The sequence below is a fragment of the Lepisma saccharinum genome, chromosome 20 (assembly GCF_977018435.1).
Source record: "Lepisma saccharinum chromosome 20, izLepSacc3.1, whole genome shotgun sequence".
Taxonomy (NCBI): domain Eukaryota; kingdom Metazoa; phylum Arthropoda; class Insecta; order Zygentoma; family Lepismatidae; genus Lepisma; species Lepisma saccharinum.
In genome coordinates, this window is record NC_139248.1 from 18,893,693 (window position 1) to 18,916,682 (window position 22,990).

Here is a 22,990-nt window from a genome sequence, read left to right on the forward strand (position 1 = left end):
TTGCACAAGCCTTCGGTCGTGCATGCAGTTCAGCTGTTGCAGAGAGCTGCTTCAAAACGTGTGGCATCTGGCCAGTAAACCGTCACGTTTTCATAGACTCTGATTTTGCTGCAGTTTCTCAAATTTCTCAGGAACCTACAGAGGTAGTCGATCAGGATCAGGGGGCTGTCGTAGCTCCTATTGACTTGCCACGATCAGTGACCTGCGCAAAGGTGACCCCAGCAGAAATAATCTACTCGGAAGAGATCCCAGCCAGCTGTAGAACTAACTGCTTCTCCATACAAAAGCCAGTTGAGTAAAAATAAAGTTGAAAACGCCTCATCCCGACACCACTGCATCTTCGGTTCTGTTCGAAGCTCCTTCTACGTCTGGTAACAGACGAGGTACAAAGAAAACGAAGAAAACGTGTCGACCGAAAACTGAACCAGCATCAAATAGAGAGTCAATATTCCCCGATAACAGCACATCCTCATCCACTCTTGCACATGAACATGCAGAAGATTGGTACTGCAATATCTGCGATGCATGTAGCGTGGAATCAACGACTCAGTGTGTCCAGTGCAAACTGTGGACCCACGATTCATGTTCAGGAGTAAAGAAAAATGCTGTGACTTATATCTGTAGTAGTTGTGAAAGTGATGTGTGATTTACTGCTCCCAGGCTATAATATGAAAGTGTAGGCCTAAGCAAATTTCATATTAGTAACTGAACTTCCAATTATTATCTTTTCATTTGCACATTAACTTGTTATATTGAATGTAGAAGTTCTCATTTCAACTATTAGCTTCAGTAAATATATTCTGAAAGATTATATAAGAGCCTACATGTATTACTTCTTTACTTTGACACTGTTTCTGTGATACTTTTTATCCGGTACGAAATAGGAACCCACTGGTACAAATTAGGAGCCCAGTTGCCAATATTGTACCGTTTGTTCTTTTCAAATAGCTATTTAACATATTTTGAATTCACTAAATGAATTGTAACTTAGTGGTGTTGCATAAAAGAGTAAATTTTATTTTAGTAATGCAATAGTGAATATTTAATATTTTGTCGACAATCGTCCAAAAATTGCGAAGTGGTACAATATAGGCAACTCTCCCCTACAATGCACAACCTGTGCTCTAATAGCTTTAGACAAATGAATTAAAATTTCGAGTTATTGTGCATGCCACACCTTATGTTTGCAGGCTCTATTCTTCAACAACCTCGATATTTCATTGCAGTTCACTTACCTCATGAGATTCGATTCTACGATAGTACTTCTGTCCCATCCCTAATATAACACAAAGCACTGCAGCAACGTACATGAGACACAGTAGGAAGACCACGCTTCACGCTGAACAAAACAAAAGCTCTCCACAGAGGCAAGGTATGGCGTTGTGGCAGTGCCGCAACCACAGGGCGCCATTGCTCCCCCCCCCCCACACACAACCTTAGTCGGAAATGAGTTCTAAGGGGGGCAAGGGGGGGCAAATATTGACGGCCAAGTGTACCTGCCGGGGGGCAATCACCACCCACAACCTCAAATTTTATGCAAATAAAAACACTTTTCGTAAAATTTTCTTGCTCGCTTCGGTCGCAATGCCTCCTTTTCTTCGTCTTTTCAAGTTCAGACCCGTTGTTAAGTGCCGAACGATCTAAATGAAGATAAGCTGTAAAATTGATTGATTCATTTTTGGTTTTAAATCTAACTTTACACACAGAAAGGCTAATCGGGACTGGACCTACAGTTTAAATTGGGATCCGAACCACTGTGCCATGTTCCTCCACCGGGTATCGAACCCGGGACCCCTTGATCACAAGGCGTTCATGTTAACACTACACCATCGGAGAGGCACAAAAGCTGTAGAAGAGAGAATGCATTGGCGCCCAATGAAATTACTTGCGCCCTATTAAATCAATATTGATTTCAGCTGAAAAATTTCCTTCCTCACTTCGCTCGCATTATATCTTTGTTCTCTGTAATGCATTGTAAATTACCAGACAGAGAAATAAGACTTTTCTTCATTGGTTTTGTTTTAAATGCATGAACAATTGTTTTGAGGAAAGGTGGCGTGCACATATGAGAGACAATTTATGGAATATTGTATACGCACACAATTTAGTGTCCACATCGCTCCATGTTGAATATATGTAAATTATATATCGTGCATGAAAGTTATACATGTTAATGTAAAAAAGAATTATATTTGGAATGCATCTATCAAGCATTTTCTGTCTTTCAAAAATAGTTTGTGTGCTTGTTTTCCATTATTAATGTGAAAATAATTCAAATCGTTTGTTCGAACACAAATGCTTTAGCACGAACTTCTAACCTCTTTCTGCATAATTTACAAGGGTAATAACGTCTTTGATACTACTACTACTAATAGTAATAATAATAATAATTTTGGTCCCGGGATCGAATCCAGGCTTGTACATGGATCTTTCATCATATCATCACTCATCCCCAAATTTTGCCAAAAGTGGCACAATAAGTGAAGTAAAATAAAGCAAATCAAAAATAATTATATAATGACAACATTATTATTATTATTATCATTACACAGGCCTGCATGGGTTTGGATGACTCACAGATGACTGTTGTCCCTGAATAATTTCAGTATGCTGATTCCAAAAAATGAAATCCATTTTTACCCATTACGTTTAGTTTCTTCAGAAAATTGCAATATTATTTCACAATAAAATGTATAATTTCATGATTTCCTCAGTAGATGGCTCTGTTTAAATGATGATAAAATATTGGTTTTCTAGAATGCAAATCCTCCAATTTTGAACTATGAATGCACAAAGCAGTAAGCATTTAATCCGCCTTCTATCTTCACAAGACATATTGACATGAAAATTGTAAACTTTGATTACACAAGTTCCATTTTCAAAATCCCTGATGAAAATATCCTTCACAAAACGTCCAAAACTCAATGTTATAATGTAGTGGGTTGATTGAATTTTATGACGTGCAGAAAAATCCTGATCTAGGGAAAAATCCTGACGTGATGGTAAGAAATTTATGTCATATCCGTCATCAGCATTAAAAATACTTCCAGAATCACCTATTGGTTTGCAAACATTCGAAATTTCCTTCGTTTAAAATCATTTTATTGCGTTCTGTAATAGGCGTAATGGAATGGCAAATATGATAATTTTGATTGTGAAATTGTGAAAAATTCTGAAGTGATACGAAAAAATGGATTCATTTCCGTGATTAGCACTGAAAGTACTTTCGGAATCATTGATTAATTTGGAAACAACCTAAATTTCTCTTGCATAAATTCTTTTGATGCGTTTGTTGCGTTAGGTAATGCATGTTATGTAATGTCGAATATCAGAATTTTGATTGTGAAATTGTGAAAAATCCTTATGTGATGAGAAAAAATGGATGTCATTTAAGTGATCAGCATTCAAAATACTTTCAGAATGACCTATTGATTTGAAATCATCCGATTTTTTTTTAAAAAAGCAGGCTGGTGTTATTGTTCAAAATAATAATAATAATTATTATTATTAGCATTATTATTTAAAATAATAATAATTATTATTATTATTATTATTATTGGTACGTTTATTTTTGTACTCCCCCCCCAGACAAAAAATTGTGGTTGCGTCTCTGCGTTGTGGCCACATTTCTCATTTCGGGCAGAATAGCGCCGTGGGTGGAATAGTCCCGCTGTACCTTATCAACTATTTAGAACTCCTATTCAACCTTCTCTCGAGGTAACTAGTAGGGGTGTTGAGAATATACGGGCTGCTTCAAAATTATGTGAACGATTTCAACTCCTTATATTTTTTAATTTTTCTTCCAAATTGCTTTAAATTTTACATATATTTCCTAAAACTGTCCAAGTTTCTTTGATAAAATTTTGAACACAGTATCTCACAAATATTCAATGTGAGCGCCCTTTGTTACCCTGCATACATCAATTCGGTAATCCAATTCTGCCGAGCCCCGTTTCAACATGTTTGCATCAATAGTTTGCACTGCAGCAGTAATGCGCTCTTTCAGTTCATTGACAGCTGCAGGTAGAGGACGTTTGTACACAATGTCTTTAGATGTCCCCACAGAAAAAGAATCACAGGGGGTTAAATCCGGCAATCTTGGTGGCCAACGTAGTAACTGTTGATCATTTTGAGTACATCGCCCAATCCAGCGGTCTGGCAGTCTGTAATTAAGGTAATTTGTAGTAAGCATGTGTAGGAATGTTTGTCCAGTCACAGTTTCTTCGTGAAAGAAGTACGGACCGTACACTTTGGTTGATGAAATGGCGCAAAACACATTAGTCTTCGGTGAATCACGCACAACTTCAACGATTTAACGAGGATTCTCAGTCCCCAAAATGCGAACATATTGCTTGTTCACTCTTCCTGTTACATGGAACGTAGCCTCATCACTGAAACAAAGTTTGTTCATAAAATCATCATCACCACTGCATAACTCTAGAAATGACTCACAAAAATTTTTGCGGGACGTGTGATCATTAGGTGTTAAATGTTGTAACAACTGCACTCGATAGGGATACATCTTTAAAAGGATACGTGCCAAACAGTTGCTCGAAGCATTGATAGCTCTTGACTCACTTTCCTTGTAGACTTTTGGGTGTTGCGTTGAAAACTAGCTCAAACTCTCTCGACATCTGCCTCAGACGTGGACAGTCAACCGGACGATTTTCCTTTGCAAATGCAACCCGTTGTCTTGAATTTATCATAGCACTTACGTATGGAGTTCTTGGATGGTGGTTCTTTACGAAATTGTGTACGAAACTCACGCTGAACACTAACAAGAGACCGACAAACGTGAAACTGTAAAACGCAAAAAGCTGTCTCTGCACCACAGGCAGCTTATCTTGGAACTTATCACCCTGCCACCTAGTGGAGAAATTTGGAACTACTACGACCATTGCAAACAAAACTCGAGGATATGGTTGAAAGTATTTACATAGAACTTTCATTGTTGATAAAGTTTTATCGCTCCTGGAATGGTTTCTTATCGTTCAAACCATTTTGAAGCACGCTGTATTGGACTGAATTATTTAACCGGTTCCTGAAATGGCACTGTTTTGATTGGAATTCCCATAGTTTCTGAGTTGGATAGCCCTGAATCGGGAATATTGTATCTGCCATCTTTTGGTGACTCGAAGTCATCTGATTGTGGAAGGAGTACATGGTACGGCTTTGAAGTCTATTACCATGTTTTCAGGTAAACATGTACACTGATTACACTGCTGTAATCTAGGTTTTTGTGAAGTGTATTATCTTTGAACTGCTTACTTTAGTTGAAGTTGCTGAACAGACAATGTCGATGATTGCTAGCCGGCCTCCGTGGCGGAGGGGTTAGCACATCGCGTTATGATGCCAGGGGTCCCGGGTTCGAATCCTGTCCTGGGCATGGATGTTTGTGAGTGTCCATTCATCAATTTCATCATGTCATCACTCATCCCCACCTTCACAAATTAGCCAAAAGTGGCACAAAAGGCGAAGTAAAATAAAGCAAATCAGTCGATGATTGCTTACATTTTCGAGAGCATCAACAGTGGCAATGACGGTACGACTTCGAAGGAAAAATAAATAGAAAAGGGGCATCGCAGAGGTTTGACAATTGGCACGTTCTATGCAGAATATTGTTTTGGTATGCCCTCCGTAGTAGCTATAAGAATCTATTACCAAGAAAAAAATGATTTCAGATTTGTTGCATACTTAAAATCTTAACAAATGATTATTCTGAATCCCTTAAAAGACAGTATTACATACAATCTATTGCAGGGGTGACCAATCCACGACACGTATGTCTGTACCGGCCGCATAGTCGCCATATTGTATTCATTCAATAATGAATGAAGCGTTGTTAACCAATGAATGAAGTGTGTTGATACTTAAGTTAAATTACATGTAAGAAATTTGTTATTTCCAGGAGGCTTAGCCCTGCTCTTCCCCATGACCACCGCCGCTCGCCAAACCTTTTTGAGTTTTTATTTCAGTTCACTTTCTGCACAGATATAGAATAATCGACTAACACTCTATCCCGGAAATATCTTGAGCAATGCCGCGCATACCGATAGAGAAGGGGAGAAACCGAATAGGCGGAGCGAAGCAGTACGCGCTTCTGCGAAGGCTGGTGACTTCGGACGCATTACCTCTTCCACGCAATCCCGTTCCCTCCCACGCGTTCACTGGACGAGCCGTTCCGAGTCACTACTTGCGCAGAGACTTGCTTTCGTTCGCTCGGTCCAGAGATTACCTGGGCAGAGTATACGGTTTAAAGTGGGATCCAAACCGCTGTGTTTTTCGTTAACGTTAATACGGCCGATTGATTGATTATAATAAATTATTGATTTATGTCACTTTTGGCTAATCACGACGATAACGTGCATACGGAAAGTATCCGTTGGGGGTCCGTTCCAAAATTCATTTCCAAAATGTATCCTATGCTAAACTTTGTTTGAAATATTAAGATATATGCAGTACCATGTCATTCATTCTCTTTTCTGTCTTTCTTCCACTATGGCACCAAACGAACGTGGGGAACACGGTCCATCTAAATACGAGTAGCGGACTTCTGACCACGAACTTCCGTGTTTATCTAAGAATTAGTCTTTTGTTTGCAAATCTACAGACTTCCGACATGGGATTTCTGCAAGCTGCAAACAAGAAGTATTTGGAAATGTAGCTACATGACAAAGTTTTAGGACTCTCTTTCTACAAAAAAATATTTCTTAGTTTCCATTGTATTAATCATTCATATGGTTTACTGAATACACAATAAGGATATCCTTATTTTGAAGGAAGTGAGTGTGCTGACACCTGTGACGTCTTTCCTAATCTATCTCTAATAAAAAGAAGATTTGTAGAGGAAACATATTAAAAATTTGGATGATTCACAGACGGTTTTGTAAAACAGAGTCCAGAATGAGACGTATCCTTCGAGACTTGTCGAGGGAGGCCGAGAACGAGACATCTCTGTAATCGAGATGAGACAGACTGGTTCGAGATATTGATGTGAAATTGAAAAATTTATGTAAACCAAATTAACGTTAGTCTGCTGCTTCTTCAGACATACGACGTGGATATTTTATAGATGAATCATACTTATGTACTAATAATAAGTACAGGGTGGCTCAAAAGAACGAGAAATTTTACAACGGAGATTAATAAAAGAGAACACATACATTTGAAACATTTAAAGAAGCCAGTGAATAGTACAGAGTATCTCATTGTTGAATTTCATACCGTAAAGTTATTTCTTGAAGATGACAGATGTCTCTGCGAAAACATTCCTCAGTCTGCGAGAGACGTTGTGCATGACGCGACGTAATATTGCAACAGGAATATTGGCAATGTCCTCTCGTATTCTGCCTTAAGTTCTTCTGTCGTAGCAGGTCGAGTACGGTAAACGTCGCTCTTAAGATGACCTCACAAGAAAAACTCACATGCTGTGAGGTCAGGCGATCTTGGAGGCCATGCAATGTCACCGTTCTTGTAATATGCTTAGACCGAAAAGGAACGCTGCACACCACTCCACGGCTCCAAGGTTACTAAATGGCAAGATGTGAGCAGCGTTGTTCATGTCATTCAGCACTACCAACCTCCCAAGGTTGACAGGACACGATTAAAAATTCCCCGTTCTTTCGAATCACTTAGTACAAAGGCAATCCATTAGTGCCAATTGTGAGTCTCTGTTGTATGGTTGCATAAATGTTCAGGATAAATCCATGTGTCTCTTATGCCTTCCTGGTGGTGACGGTGATGTTCTACCTTCATGGAGATCACACTCTGGAGTCTAACCAATTCTGTTCACAAGATGAGGTACGTCTCGTCTTCGTACTCCCACCACGATTCGAACACGCGACTTCCACGACAAGAACGGTTCGATACAGAAAGGCATTACCTCATTGCATTTGCTCTAGCATCCATTTCATCGTCATAATTAACCCACAAGGTAGAAAAGCGACGTAAAATAGTCGAAGTAAAAGAAAAAATGAAAATTCAATAGAAGTGTTGCCAGAACCTCTCATAATCTCCTGGAGTTACTGTGTGAATTAAGCTCAGACTTGTGATTTCATTTCGGCTGGAAGTTTCTTTGGGGAGTATGCAAATTTGTGTGCGATACCAGTCAGTAAAAGAAACTAGTTCTTTGCTGTTGTAAGTAGCTTAGATTTTTTCCAACCTAGTTCAAAAATCTTATGATTGATTAATTGATTTGCTTTATTTTACTTTGCATTTGTGCCACTTTTGGCTAATTTGCGAATATAGGGATGAGTGATGATATGATTTTACAGCTTAACCATTGAAGATTTTATGCCTTTTTTTGCAAGAATGTGGGGTGCAACCATTATGTGAAGCTCTTTTTTTCTTAAGACAATAATTGTGCCAATATTATTGGCAATTAAAAATTATTTTTTACTAAACTGACTTTTGTCTAAGATTAGGATGCACGGAGTACTCGTGAATATACTACGTTAACATTGAACAGAGTCCAAATCGAAGGATATCATTTCTTCTCGACAGCTCAGCAAACATTTTTCCGGTGTGAAAAAAAAACTTAACACATTAGTAGCCATTGATTTGTCCATCATGGTCGAAATATTACGGTTGAGAAATGTCTGAAGTGTTGCCAAGTATGGACTTACAAAATTTAATCTTGTGTGCATTGCCCCCCCCCCTTCTGAGATTCCTGTTAAGAGTTAATGTAATTCGAATGCTAAAATTTTAGAGATTTTTTAAATCAAAAAGTATTGTTTCTGTGTCTTACAGGCTGTAAGTTACAGCAACTATTATTATTATTATTTGAAATAAAGTTACATTTATATAAATGTATGTATGTATGTATGTGTGTATGTTTGTTCCGGCATAACTCTCGAACACCTGGAGCGACTTCAACCAAACTTGGTACACATATCACTTGCAACCTGGAAAGAAATACTGTGGGGGTACGACACCCCTGGCATCCCTAGGGTGGGGGTGGGAAGGGGTGATATGTACAAATAAAAAACAACCGATATTAGTGTGGAATCCATAGTTTTCGGGGTCGCTAAGATGAAAAGTGACACTCCCAATGCCGTTCAACTCCAAGACACCTCTGACACCCCTAGGGGTGAGGGTGGGAAGGGGTGACATATAAAACAACAGATATTAGTGTGGAATCCATAGTTTTCGGGGTCGATAAGATGAATAGTGACACTGCGAATGCCGTTCAGCTCCAAGACACCCGTGGCACCCCTAGGGGTGAGGGTGGGAAGGGGTGACATGTAAAACAACCGAATATTAGTGTGGAATACATAGTTTTCGGGGTCGCTATGATGAATACTGCAATTCCCAATGCCGTTCAACTCCAAGTTCATTTTACACTATATAGGGTGTCCAAAATGATTACCCTGATTTCATAATGTTCTTACTCTTTAGTGATTGCACTGATTTTGATTTTTTTCTTGCAGATGCGATGGACCAATCGTCCAGTTTTTCTGGCTGTGTGAAATTAATATTCAAGTTCGTCACTAGGAGCGCTGCTGCTCTTTAATCTGAAAACGTTGCTTCCACACACATAAAGGCTCAGTGTGTCGTGAGACGAAATCACCAAAAAAAGGTGCAACGGAAGTTTCAAAATCGCTATTGGTGATGCAAGGAAGGTTGCGCGAATGTTTTCAACAGTCTCCGCAGATGTCGATGGTCATCCAGCACTTTTCCCCTTTTCGACTGTGCCTATTTCTAAATGTACCTGTTTCTAAAAACTTTTGCATCCAAGATTTTATCAACTTCACATCTGGTGGTTGTTTTCCATAGCGTTGCACCGTTTTTGGTGATTTCTTCTGTCAGCCACACGACACACTGGGCCATTTCTTGTGTAGAAGCCATGTTTTCAGATTAAACAGCAGCAGCGCCCCTAGTAACGAACCTGAATATTAATTTCGCACAGCCAGAAAAACTCGACGATTGGTCCAACGCATCTGCAAGAGAAAAATCAAAATCAGTGCAATCACTATAGAGTAAGAACATTATGAAATCAGGGTAATCATTATGGGACACCCTGTATAGTGTAAAATGAACTTGGAGTTGAACGGCATTGGGAGTGTCAGTATTCATCATAGCGACCCCGAAAACTATGTATTCCACACTAATATCTGTTGTTTTACATGTCACCCCTTCCCAACCTCACCCCTAGGGGTGCCACGAGTGTCTTGGAGCTGAACGGCATTCGCAGTGTCACTATTCATCTTATCGACCCCGAAAACTATGGATTCCACATAATATCTGTTGTTTTATATGTCACCCCTTCCCACCCTCACCCTTAGGGGTGTCAGAGATGTCTTGGAGTTGAACGGCATTGGGAGTGTCACTTTTCATCTTAGCGACCCCGAAAACTATGGATTCCACACTAATATAGGTTGTTTTATATGTCACCCCTTCCCACCCTCACCCTTAGGGGTGCCATGGGTATATTGGAGTTGAACGGCATTGGGAGTGTCACTTTTCATCTTAGCGACCCCGAAAACTATGGATTCCACACTAATATCGGTTGTTTTATATGTCACCCCTTCCCAGCCTCATCTCTAGGGGTGTCAGAGGTGTCTTGGAGTTGAACGGCATTGGGAGTGTCACTTTTCATCTTAGCGACCCCGAAAACTATGGATTCCACACTAATATCGGTTGTTTTTTATTTGTACATATCACCCCTTCTGTGTCCGAAGAGTTTGCGCGTCAATGCGATGGAAGATTATAAGCCAATTTTTGGACAGATAAAAAGGCGTGGGAACGTTTATGCGGCGCCCACGATTGTGTCCTGAAATACGGTAATTAAATTCTGTGATAACCCAAATTCATACACAAAAGAACTATCGAATTATCATCACACGAACGTGACCACATTTCCATTGCCAAGTTCAAACTTAATGCCCACCTATCCTACAGTTCCTTGTGAAAACTGTGTCAAGTATGAGCACTATGCCAGGTACAGAACTGCAATGCTTACTACTCAGCTCGTGAGAGTGATCAGTTGCTTCTATCATACACAACGCCGGTCTCCGTTGCGGAGTGGTTAGCACATCGCGCGTCGACGCCAGGGATCCCGGGTTCGAATCCCGGCCTGGGCATGGATTTTTGTGAGTGTTCCTTTATCAATTTCATCATATCATCGCTCATCCCCATCTTTGCAAATTAACCAAAAGTGGCACAAAAAGCGAAGTAAAATAAACCATATCAATCATACATAATGAATTTTCAGTTACGTTCATGTATTTGTTACATAGTTAAGATGTGGTATATTATATACTTTCAATTATCTCTAATGGGGGAGGGGGCTCCCGTTGGCGCAATGGTAGCGTCGTCGCTTAGTAATCAACGGGTACCAGGCTCGATTCCCAGTGGAGGCACATAGTGGTTCGGATCCCACTTTAAACTGTAGGTCCAGTTCCGATTAGCCTTACTGTGCATTAAGTGAACTTAAACCACCAAGTGAATCAATCAAATCTTTAAGAGGGATAAAAACTAGGGATGGACGATATCGGAAATTTGATATCCCGATATATCGTCAAGAAAATATCGTCACAGATGTCCAAATATCGTGACGGTATATCGCCGATTTCGTCGGCGATATATCGTCAAGATATTTGGGCGATATATACTGTGTCGGAGATATATCGTCACGATATTTGGGCGATTTATATCGCGGAGACGATATGTAGCCTACAATACATATCGTCAACATATCGTGAAAATATATCGTCTAGTTAATATCGCCTGGGCGATAGTTTTTAAGTAAAGCGATATATCGTCTAGATAATATATCGCCCAACACTAATAGAAACATCCCTGGCAGGAATAAAAAAATATTTCCTTTGGCCTGTGATAAAATATTTTGTGAAGGGGAAATCCCTAGCAACCCCTCCCCCCATCCTCCGCTAATTCGCACACTGCCTGGGGTGTAAATTTCTGTATCATTTCCTCCTGCACATCTGTAAGGAAACGAAGCTATTCCTCCCCGTAAACACTTGCAAAACGTGCTGTGCTGGAAGTAAATACAAGAGAGAAGAAGGTGCATAACCACATTCAATCGATTAGATAACGCTCCGAGGACTTTCCTCATCCGATACGGAAGTTCCTTTTCATTTCTTCAGGACGTGTCGTCACGACGCATTGCTTCGTGTTGATGACACCGAACGCCATTCAGACGCAGTCGCCAGTGATCTATCAGCTCCATGAGACTGTGAAAACCAAAACTGGCTTCATCGAGCTACATCACCTAAAAGACTCGAGCTGTTCGAAGCCTTTGCAGCAGATCTTGCTACTTCGGTCTGGCTTATCGAAAAGGTAAGAAGTTCCTTCTTTATTGTCCACAATATTCCATTAAAACAATTCTTCCGGTAATTTTGGGAGTTATAGTCTGTTCGCTCTGTCTCTGGAGCAGGCGGACGAAAACAAGTCTCTGCGCAAGTACTGAAGCGAGACGTCTCCGCCAATGAGCACGTGAGAGGGAACGGGATTGCGTGGAGGAGGGGAAAGCGACTGCAGTTGCCAGCCTCCGCAGCAGCATGTACTGGTTTGCTCTGTCCACTCGACCCCCCTTGCCCCAGAGATAACCTGGACAGAGTATAGGGTAGTAAAATTGTCGAACTGTATACCAACTTTAATGCTAACACGCACACTGTTTACACAACTTCACTCAGAATATATATTCGACAGGGAGGTCACAAAGTGGGCGTACCCCTACTGTATTTTCCACACTACGATGGTTGTGGTTGAATGCTTGATATGAACACATACCTGATGGTTTAAGTGTCCGGAACATCTGTATGGAAGCCGAACTCTGCGCCCTATTTTGGCACACTTCGCGATGCAAGTGTGAATAAAACCTTCTCCCGGGCGGTCATGTTCTCCTCATTACGTTCTGAAGGGCCTCCAAGAAGTTCCAGAGGTGGTTAATCAATGACACAGTGTGTTCATATCAAGTAATCCAACTATTAGCATCGTACTGTCGAAAAGAAAGGGGGGTACTCACTTTGTGACCACCCTGTACAAGAGTCGTGGCGGTGATAAGGGATACGACGTGTGGATTGCAGTTGCTCCAAAATTGCTTCCACTTTTTTGTCCCCGCACTATGGTCTCTGAATGCTAAGAATTGTCTGCCAAGAGAGAGTAACCTTTCCATGCCCACCAACTGGTCTTGTCACCCAATCATCGCAGCCGCCACTGTACAAGAGCACATGAAGAAAAACTGCAAGGTTTATCACACACTGCAGTCTCAAAAGATTCCGGAAAGTGAACGCCACGTTTCGGAAAACGTTAAGGAGAGATCATGTTTAGCACCAATTAAATTTGAATGAAATAACTTTCGCAAAACATACCATTCATGGCAGAATACTAATGAATATACCAGGTGGCGGAAAAGTCAGTTTAGCCATACACAAATTCAAGTTTAGGTAACAGTTCGTTATATCGGAGATACATTTAAATCGGATATTTTGTGTTTCGCATGGTTCGTACTTACCAATTGTGTATTGCGGAACATAGTTCAAGGTGCCATTATGCTTTTTACACGAAAACAAACACAATTTTCCACATATAGAGTGTTTTTTTTTTATTCCTTTCTTCGCTTCCGGAATACACAATATGGCGGGCATATCTTGACTCATGTTGTGGGTATGCAGTGTTTCAATCTTCTTCACCGAAAAATACCTACTATCGTGTTCGTCACCGGTGGAAATTATACATTATGAACGGGTAGCTGACGATAGCCCGGGTAGCTGACGGATAGCCCCAAGAGCCATTGACGGATAGCCCCACGAACCATTCACAGATAGCCCCACGAACCATTCACGGATAGCTCCAAGGACCATTCACGGATAGCCTCACGAACCATTTCCATAAAGGTTAGGTTAGGTTTGGTTGGGTAGGGCAAGCATAGTAAAAGAAAGAAGAGTTTGAAACACTGACAGTAGGTTACGTCATCGAACGTGCGGAGCATGCAGTTCACGTACGGGAAGCATGGGAATTGTGCATCGGTGGGATATTTCTTTTGAAAAATATATGATTTGCCAGTCAAATAGATTCCACGATGAAAGAAAATACCTCCATGAATGTTGGAAAGCTTGGAGAAGCTCATTTCCGTAAGTAGTTTCTTCTGTAAAAATGAAGAAATATGTCTCCGATATAACGAACTGTTACCCAAGTATATACACAAAATTCAAGTACACATACAAAATACAAGTAGATACACAAAATTACAGTTTCAGTGGTTTTGTTCAAAGTGTCCTCCATTGTTTGCAATACATTGTGTGCAACGATCAACAACAGAATTGCAAATACGATGCAGTAATCTTGTATCATTGTTGATGACATGAAACGCATTGATAATTGAGGCTTTCAGTGCATCCAAATCTGCCGGTGATGATGATTAATATACCATATCCTTAACAATTCCCCACAAAGCAAAATCGCATGGCGTCAAATCACAAGAACGCGCAAGACAATCAATGGTATCACGGCGTCCACTCTTCAAATGTGTCATCTAACAACAAACAACCACACTACAACAAGCCATGAACTCAACTGTCGACAAAAGAATAACGTGCACTGTTGCCAGTGTCACACGACAATGCTACCAACCGTATACCGAAACAATATTACTTAGCACAAGAAGCACATACACTATTGTAATACTATTATCAATGTGCTTTTTGGGTAAACTGACTTTTGCGCCACCCTGTTATATCCATTTTTGGAACAAATGGGACATATTACAACAGAGAAGACATTTTAAAACAGTGAAAAATGCATTTTCATGATTTCATTTGAACGGAATAGACACAGTGCAGCATGTGATTGTATTTTCTTTTCTTTGTGACATCGCATTTGTGATTCTCAGTTTGAACACTGTTAATAACTTTAATAATACTGATAAGAACACTAAAAATGAAAAACTTTGGGATTGAAGACCGCAGTACTTCCGTTGAGGAATAATGACGAGTTTTAGGGCTGTTTGTCTACTGGAAAAAAATCCACGGTGCCTCTTTTGAAACGTCGCAAGAACATCTTGCACAAATTCTTAAATTAGCATTATTTTCAGCGAGGCTGTTTTTTGCAACCATATCTTCAAACAATTTCCGAAGCTTATACTCAGTGTGCGCATATTAAGCTTTTTGCTTTTCGGGGGGGGGGGAGATGCCCACTCGGTGACGTATTTGTGATTTCATTGCGGGGAACAGTCCTTTTTGGTATGAAAATTTGCATACCGTCAAACTTCGCACAGATTTTGGCATATCTTAATGTGCCCTGCAAAATCCGGAACACTTTGTACTGAAGGAATACGAAATAAATTCTAAAATATTATGGGGGGCAAATACGACAGCATTTTCGTGACGAAGTTACCCCAGAAAATGGGGGTAACTTAGTCATCTGTGCTTACGTTCCTAGCAGGTCAAAATTACCCCCATGAAGAGATAAGATCGTCATGCAAAATGGTATGCATTACAAAATATATCCTCTTGTCAAAGTAGTGATGTTTCTGTGTCTTTTATTCTTATTTTATTTTTTTATTGGTTTTAAAACACTGAAATCTTACAAAGCACAATGCACTTGCACATAACAAACTTCCTCCCTTGATGTCCGCTCCACAACTGCACGTGTGTGGCTTCACACTCCCTTTGTGCCAACAGCATGTGACTCCTACCGACATCTATCGGTCTCATGAAGAAGTTACCCTCAAAGACGGTTACCCCGTTTGACGGTATGTTATCTGTTGGTGAACTATAAGATTGCCTTGCAGTTGTGTAAGTACAGGACATTAAATCTTCTGATAACATTTACATGTAATTTAGAAATACTTAATGTATTTACATTATAAGTAGCCCCTACTGACAAAACTTGACAAGTATCTATTGTACGTTCAAATAAATGACGGTGTGCGGCGAGAAATGTGATCTACCTCCAACGAAAAACGCTGACGAAATTAACTCTACTATCGACTGCTTCAGGTTTTCATAGTTTATTTAACAATGGACAGAGCAAAGGCGCTAGACTGGGAGCTTTTCCTAAAACCTCTACACCCGACGACAATAGACTATATAATAATAGAACTTAAGACAAGAAGTAGATACAACTGTTTCAAAGGATAAATAACTGATAACTGTTCCCGAATGATTTTTAAGTACTGTTTCTTCCATAGTTAAGAAATTATTTCATTCCATTTTCTGTGTGTTCATGGGGGGTGGCAAACATCCCTGGGGTAAAAAGAAATAATTTTTAAAATATATTCCAAGATCCACTCTTTTCACGGTTGAGAATGATTTCAGACAGGTTGTCGGTTAATCAGTAATTTCCTTTTGAGGCACAAATCAAATTATTAACACATCACAACTTGCATCAACTCACTTGTGTAATATTGAATTTTTATCAACAACATTTTGCAAAAAAAATATTTATCCATGTTCGAGATACTTAACGATTTCCTCTCTAAATAATATAGAGAATGTCAATTTTGAACAGTCACAATATGGGGCCGTGAGCCCACTGTACCCCCCCGAGGATTATGCTGATTTTTTTAAATCCACAGATTCGATGTCTTACGTAATATAAAATTGGTTCCAGAGCGGAAAACACAATAACGGAAATGTTTGATCCCGAAGTATGGTCAGCGTAAGTAAAAACCTACCATTTTGAAGTACGTTCATCGCTTTTTATTAGTAAAATCAGTTTGTATGCACACTCAAATAGCGAAAGAACACGTAGAAAATAACTATAAGTTCCAAACGTAACAATGCTAACCTAACGACGTAAAATTATAGCTACTGTTGTGGAATGTCGTGTTGGATGCTATATTCACTTGCGCGAAGTCCTCGGGTTATTCTGCTTCATGGTAAGGTAACAGACGTACTTTACTTCAGAATAACAATTCCACGAGCTAAGAACAACCGAAAATGTTCATAAACAACAAAATCTTCATAAATCATGCAAAATATTTCAATTTCTTGAGGGGGTACAGAGGGTCAAGGGTATCACAATAGGTATTCACACCTTGGAAAAAACCCTGTCCACTTACATTATGCTCTTTCTTTGCAGATCACATGACCACTTCTGAGAGAGCGTGATTGTCCATCCATAGACATTTTTCACCATGTTCGAGAACGAATATGAACTGGTTTTCTACGGCGATGTCCGAAATATAAACTGCACCACAGACCACAGATTCGAGTCACGTGATCCAGACGGACTGCTGATCCCCATAACTGTCCTGTACATGTTGATATTCCTCATAGGGGTGACTGGAAACGTAGTCACTTGCATGGTCATCCGGAAGAACAAGCACATGCACAACTCGATGAACTACTACAGGTTTAACTTGGCCATTGCTGATCTCCTGTTCCTATTCACTGTTCTTCCTCTACTCGTAGTCTTCCTATGGGCTATAGAAGCGAGCTCGTCAGTAGCCAGGGGTTTCATCAAGACTGCAATCATCGTGCAAGAGTCGTCATCAAACGCATCAGTGGTGACCATCATATTTTTCACGATAGAGCGCTACTTCGCAGTGTGTCATCCTCTGAAGTGGCACACTTCTAAAAAGTCCACAAGGACCTTCGTCTTCATAGTCATAGCATGGTTGTTTGGGATTCCGTTTGGAGTCTTCGTCTCCATATGGGCCTATGTGGTGGCGCACCCGATCCTAGTCTATGCTTCCTGCGACTATGAGGAGAAAGGTATCATCGGTTCGTTCGAGGCAACCATCATCCTATTCTTCCTGGTGCCCTTCCTCATCATCACTACTCTTTGCGTCCTGATATCTCGTCGCTTGAGGCTGCCAAGTTGGGCCTCTAAGAACGACAAGGAACGTCAACGGAAATCGAAGAGCATCTTCAAGGTGTTGCGTAAGTATCCAGATAGTACAGAAAACCTACTGCAAGCTTGAAGCAAACTTGCCATATCAAATTAACTAAAAATCAGCCGATCAGTATCATAACTCTGTGCTCCTACTCCGTCTGAGTATCAAGGTCACTTGGTTGTTGATAAGCGCTCTCTCCATGGGCGTCGGAAGGGGGTGTCGAACGGGCCAGTCGACCGCCCCAATTCCCCTTGGAAATTTTCAGTGTTCGTTTCAAGTTGCAAGAAATTCAGAAAGTTTGTTGTTTATATTATTAATAGCATAAATAAAGTTCACTTGGTTAGTATTCGAACAGAGTAATCAATGTTAAATATGAGGCCTCCCCGATGGCGCAGTGGTAGCGTCGCCGCCTTGTAATCAAGGGGTCCCGGGTTCGATACCCGGTGGAGGCACAAGTGGTTCGGATCCCACTTTAAACTGTAGGTCCAATCCCGATTAGCCTTACTGTGCATAAAGTGGACTTAAGACACCAACTCAACAACAACAATGTTAAATATGCATTAGATTGAAAGAATGAGTGAAAAATACAGGAACCAGGTTATAGTTTCATATTCTACCGTTTAATCCAAGGAATAAATGGTTTCACAGTTTTCAGAATTCGGAAAATTATAATTTTAGATGAGGTCACACATTGTTCAAGAAAGGACTTTTTAAGTTAGTTTATATTGTAAGACTTGCAAAAGTTAATAACAAAATACAATAACTGCGCATTTCAGAATAGTAACTATGAAATGTAGAATAATTAATGGAAAATAGTTGTGCTGGATATGCACTCGGCTAGCGGGTCGAATAGCATGATAATAAAAAAAACGATAATTAACAAATTTCGTATAAAATTTATTTAATTAAGTTATATTATTAGCTTATAAAAATAATTATAACCGTAAAAATAATTACTATTTATTTTACTGCTTTAATCGAAGTATTTCAATGTTTATAATTAATGTAAGCTTCATTTCAACCTGCACGAAACTGCTGGTTGATCAACATTGCCTTGGAAAATATGAGTATTGTCCCTTATATCTGCATCCAAAAGATCCGGGAACTTCCCAATTTTTTCGAGGTACTTTTGTTTCTCTATATCACTTAAAAATTTGTGATCCAATTTGCATCCATTCTTTTATAACAACATAAACTCGAAGACAATCTGTATTCCACTTGTTTACATAGGAACTTGGCCAAACAAGAAGTTCCATCCCCCCCTTCGACAATCCAATTGTCAGATCGATTTTTTTTGTTTACTCAGGAACATCCCCCATAGCATTGGATTTTTCATGATAAGGATTGTTGCAGTTAGCCAAAATTGTCAGAAATGCAACATAAAATATAACAAACAATGATAAGGATTGTGACAAGAAGATTGTGATGTTTATCGTACATCTATGTCAAGATGAGATTTCGAAGAATACGTCGATATATTGCGCAAACCTTACAGAGGAAAATCCAATGCTATAGAATAAGTCAAAACCACGTGACAACTTTGTTTGGACTCAACCGTACTCAGTGACGTCAGAGTGGGATCTGATCCACTATGTGCCTCTATCGAGTATCGAAACCCTTGATTATAAGGCATTGACGTTGCCACTACGCCATCAATGAGAACGCCTTGAACTTCAAAGGAGAGCGTGCTGTTTTGTTTCAATTTTTATGAAAGGGTCTCACTTATCGCACACCGTATTGAACACCGTCGTCTACTGACGTCAGCCATCTTTGTTTGGTTAGTTCTGTTAAGTTTAGTTCTCTTAGCATAAATACACTGCATGACCAAAAAGCTCATATTTGTACAAGGACTCTAAACCTAAAATGGCTTGCCTAACAAGTGACGTCAGTATACGACGGTGTTCAATATGGTGTCCGAAAAGTGAGACTCATATGAAAATGAAATGTAACGTAATGAATGTTACGAAAGCCACCAATTAAAAACTATCATAGTTAGTCTCGCGCTCCTAATTGTTACATCTTGGTTTCTACCAGCGAGGACAGAGAACAGGGGCGGAATATTTAATAGAAAAAATCAAATAATCGTCAATATGAGGGTAACATGACATTTTGATGAAACTATTTTAGAATTAAGTATTGCATATCCCAGTGTGTATAATCCACATTATTTAACTAACAGATTTACACTTCTGATTCTTAATTTTAACAAACTTTCTCTTTCTTTTCCCAGTGTGCATTGTCGTAGCATTCTTCACTTGTTTGGCGCCGTTTCAGACTTATCGCGTCATGAGGGTGTACATGATTCGCTTGGGGACACCGTCCAACGCAGTTGCTCAAATCTTCTATCTTATGAAATACATCTCAAGGATCTTCTACCTGTGTTCAGGAGCTATAAATCCAATACTCTACAATGCTATATCCAAGGACTTCAGAGAATCATTTAAGGTTGGTACACGAATAATAAAGTCCGTGCTTGTATAATGATAATGTAATTCAGTATTTCCTCTGTATTACACATACACACAAACATGCACACATTATGTGTGTGTGTGCGTGTTTGTGTGTGTATATATGTATGTATGTAATTAGTGTACACTTTTGAATACGAACTTGGTAATTAAAATTCGAATTAAAAAGTGTTCATTGTATATGTGCGTGCGTGTGTGTGTGCGTTGTGTTTACGGGATAGATACAAAAAGCAATCGAAGTTTTATATCCGAACGCTTTGCTTTTGGCATTTGGCACCCATAAATGTCTATGAAGCTCCAGAAATCCCAGACGATGGAAGATAAGGTAGTTTGAAATAGGAAACAATTTTTGTTTCACACGTTTAAGTTTAATGTAGATTTGTGAGTTTGAGTTGGCAGAATTTGAAAAAACTTCTAGATAGCGACGGTATGATGTATATGGCTCATTCGGTCAATACTCTCCCTAAAAGTAGATAAAAAAACTTTGTTTTTTACCACAATAGTATGACCTTTCAGCACGCCAGCGCTGAAGGCAGTGTGGCCAACTTAAAGAAAGTTATGGTGGAAGTGCGGATAATTTTGACTTCCCCTCGTATATTAATGTAAGTTCTGCACTTCAACCTTCCGCATACCTTTTCCATATTTTTCTTAAGGAAAGTTAGCTAAGTTATGATGGATGATATCAGGTCACTTAATCATTTTTTTTTATTTTCTCTAATATTACATTACGTTATGTATTTTTTTTACCCCTTCTGTTTCTCTCTCTCTGAGTCTCTCCCAATAGAGTTGCGTAAGGAGTTAATTCCACATCCCTCTGTCAAGGAGATCCTTCATATTCTTTTTTACCGCCTCTGTGATCTTAAAGAACCTCACTCCAGTAACGTAACAGGAACTTATCCTACCACCTCATAGTTTTCACAGACTTTCTTGAGAAATGTATTAGAAACTTGCCTGGCCATCCCTAAAGTCTTCACAAACGTCCTTGAGAAATGTATTAGAAACTTGCCTCACGAAGTCTTCATTCTTCACAAACTTCCTTCAGGTATGTATTAGAAACTTATCTTACCATCTTTATACTGTTCACAGACTTCCTTGAGGTGTATATTAGAAATCTGCCCACCATCTCACTACTCTTCACAAACGTCTTTGAGAAATGTGTTAGAAACTTGCCTCACGAATTCTTCTGTATTCACAAACTTCCTCTTGACAAACTTCGTAAAGTAATGAATTAAAATCTTGGCTCAAAATAGAGCTGCACTTACGAAATTCTCTTGAGTAATCCAACACAAACTTGTCCAAAACTACACACTTAACAGCTCGTTACGCTCTAAAACATATGGAACTTAATTGCCAACAAAAGCAGTATAACATTCTATTCGGTGTAACACAATACCTAATCGAATGTTAAAGACCACCATACTTTGTGCAGTTTGACAGCAAAGTGTGTAACAATAAACCAAAGATGTCGCCTATTCCGCAGTAACATCGAATGGGATGTCCTGTTGTCACCACTCTAGTAGTCTTCACAAATTTCCTTCAGTAATGTAACAGAAATTTTCCCTATTTTACCAAGTAGATCTTCATGAAATTCCTTGATAAATGTATTACAGAAAAGCCTCACCCCTTCGTGAACTTCCTCGAGGGTAGTATGTATTACAAACTTATTCTACCACAGAGGCGACCTATAATTCTTGAAGCTTTCCTGGCGGCGAATATTGAAGAGGTTTTCTCGGGCAATCAGCCAGGTGATTTCAGGACAGATTTTCCGAGATTTCGAGAGCTAACGTCACTCTCATCTTCAGGGAATGAAGATGAGAGTGACGGTAGCTCTCGAAAGCTCGGAAGCCTTTCCGGAAATCACCTGGCTGATTGCCCGAGAAAACCTCTTCAATTGTTCTACCACCTCTGTTCTTCACAGAAGTCCTTGAATAACTACGAATTCTCCCTCAATTTACTTCTCTCAATTTTCATATGATGATCGTATTTTATTTTGAATTTCAGAAAACACTGCCAATCAAGTATCTGGAACGATTCTGGAATAAAAAGAGCATCACCACCCCACCATGTTCTGACCCTGAGGGGTCGAACAAACGAACCCAGACAACGGACTCGGAGGAAGCAGTGTAGTAGCATTTCCAGTGACATTCTGAACTTGAACATCGTCCATTTTCATAGTGAGGACCCTAGTGGAAAAGTGATCTTTGGAAAGTGTGAATAATGTAAATTTTAACACATTATTTATCGGCAAATGGGAATCTCTAGTGCGTAAACTCTAAGACCTGTGAATATGCGGTTGGCGCGTAAACTGTAAGAGCATGATATACTTTTCTCTTTCCTTTGGCAAGGAAAAGCCTTTATGAGCACGCTATTTCTTGGGCTTATATCGATCATTTTAATGATGTTCATCCAAGGAAAGTGCAAAACAGGCGAGCTCATCGCTAGTGGTACTTGAACATTGGTTAAAGAATGATGATGCCACATGTGGATTTATTGACTCTTGGGATTATCAATTTTCACCTAGTGAAAAATATTAATGTACCTTCAGATGATGGACAAAGACTTATAATGTTATTATATGGTTGAAAAATATACTTCCGACGAGCACCAAAATATTGTTTCTCTTTTAAGTCAACTATATGCTCAGGTAGCGGGACTGGACCTATAGTTTCAAGTTGGCTCTGAATCACTTTTCAATGAGTGGATATCGAACCTGGGACCCCTT

General features: G+C 39.6%; 1 protein-coding gene across 1 annotated transcript; it reads left to right on the forward strand.

Moving 5' to 3' along the window:
* Window positions 1-17,098: 17,098 nt before the first annotated feature.
* LOC146003373 (pyrokinin-1 receptor-like) lies at window positions 17,099-22,395 on the forward strand. The gene is made up of 3 exons (XM_083141654.1): window positions 17,099-17,846; window positions 20,031-20,245; window positions 22,270-22,395. The coding sequence occupies exons 1-3, from the start codon at window positions 17,099-17,101 to the stop codon at window positions 22,393-22,395; spliced, it is 1,089 nt and encodes a 362-aa protein (XP_082997780.1).
* Window positions 22,396-22,990: the final 595 nt, after the last annotated feature.

Excerpts from the sequence above, each read along its gene's own strand:
- LOC146003373 (XM_083141654.1), top strand. The coding sequence starts at position 17,099 with ATGTTCGAGAACGAATATGAACTGGTTTTCTACGGCGATGTCCGAAAT. Across the intron at positions 17,847-20,030 it reads GAGCATCTTCAAGGTGTTGC|TGTGCATTGTCGTAGCATTC; the intron begins GTAAGTATCCAG and ends TTCTTTTCCCAG. Across the intron at positions 20,246-22,269 it reads ACTTCAGAGAATCATTTAAG|AAAACACTGCCAATCAAGTA; the intron begins GTTGGTACACGA and ends TTTGAATTTCAG.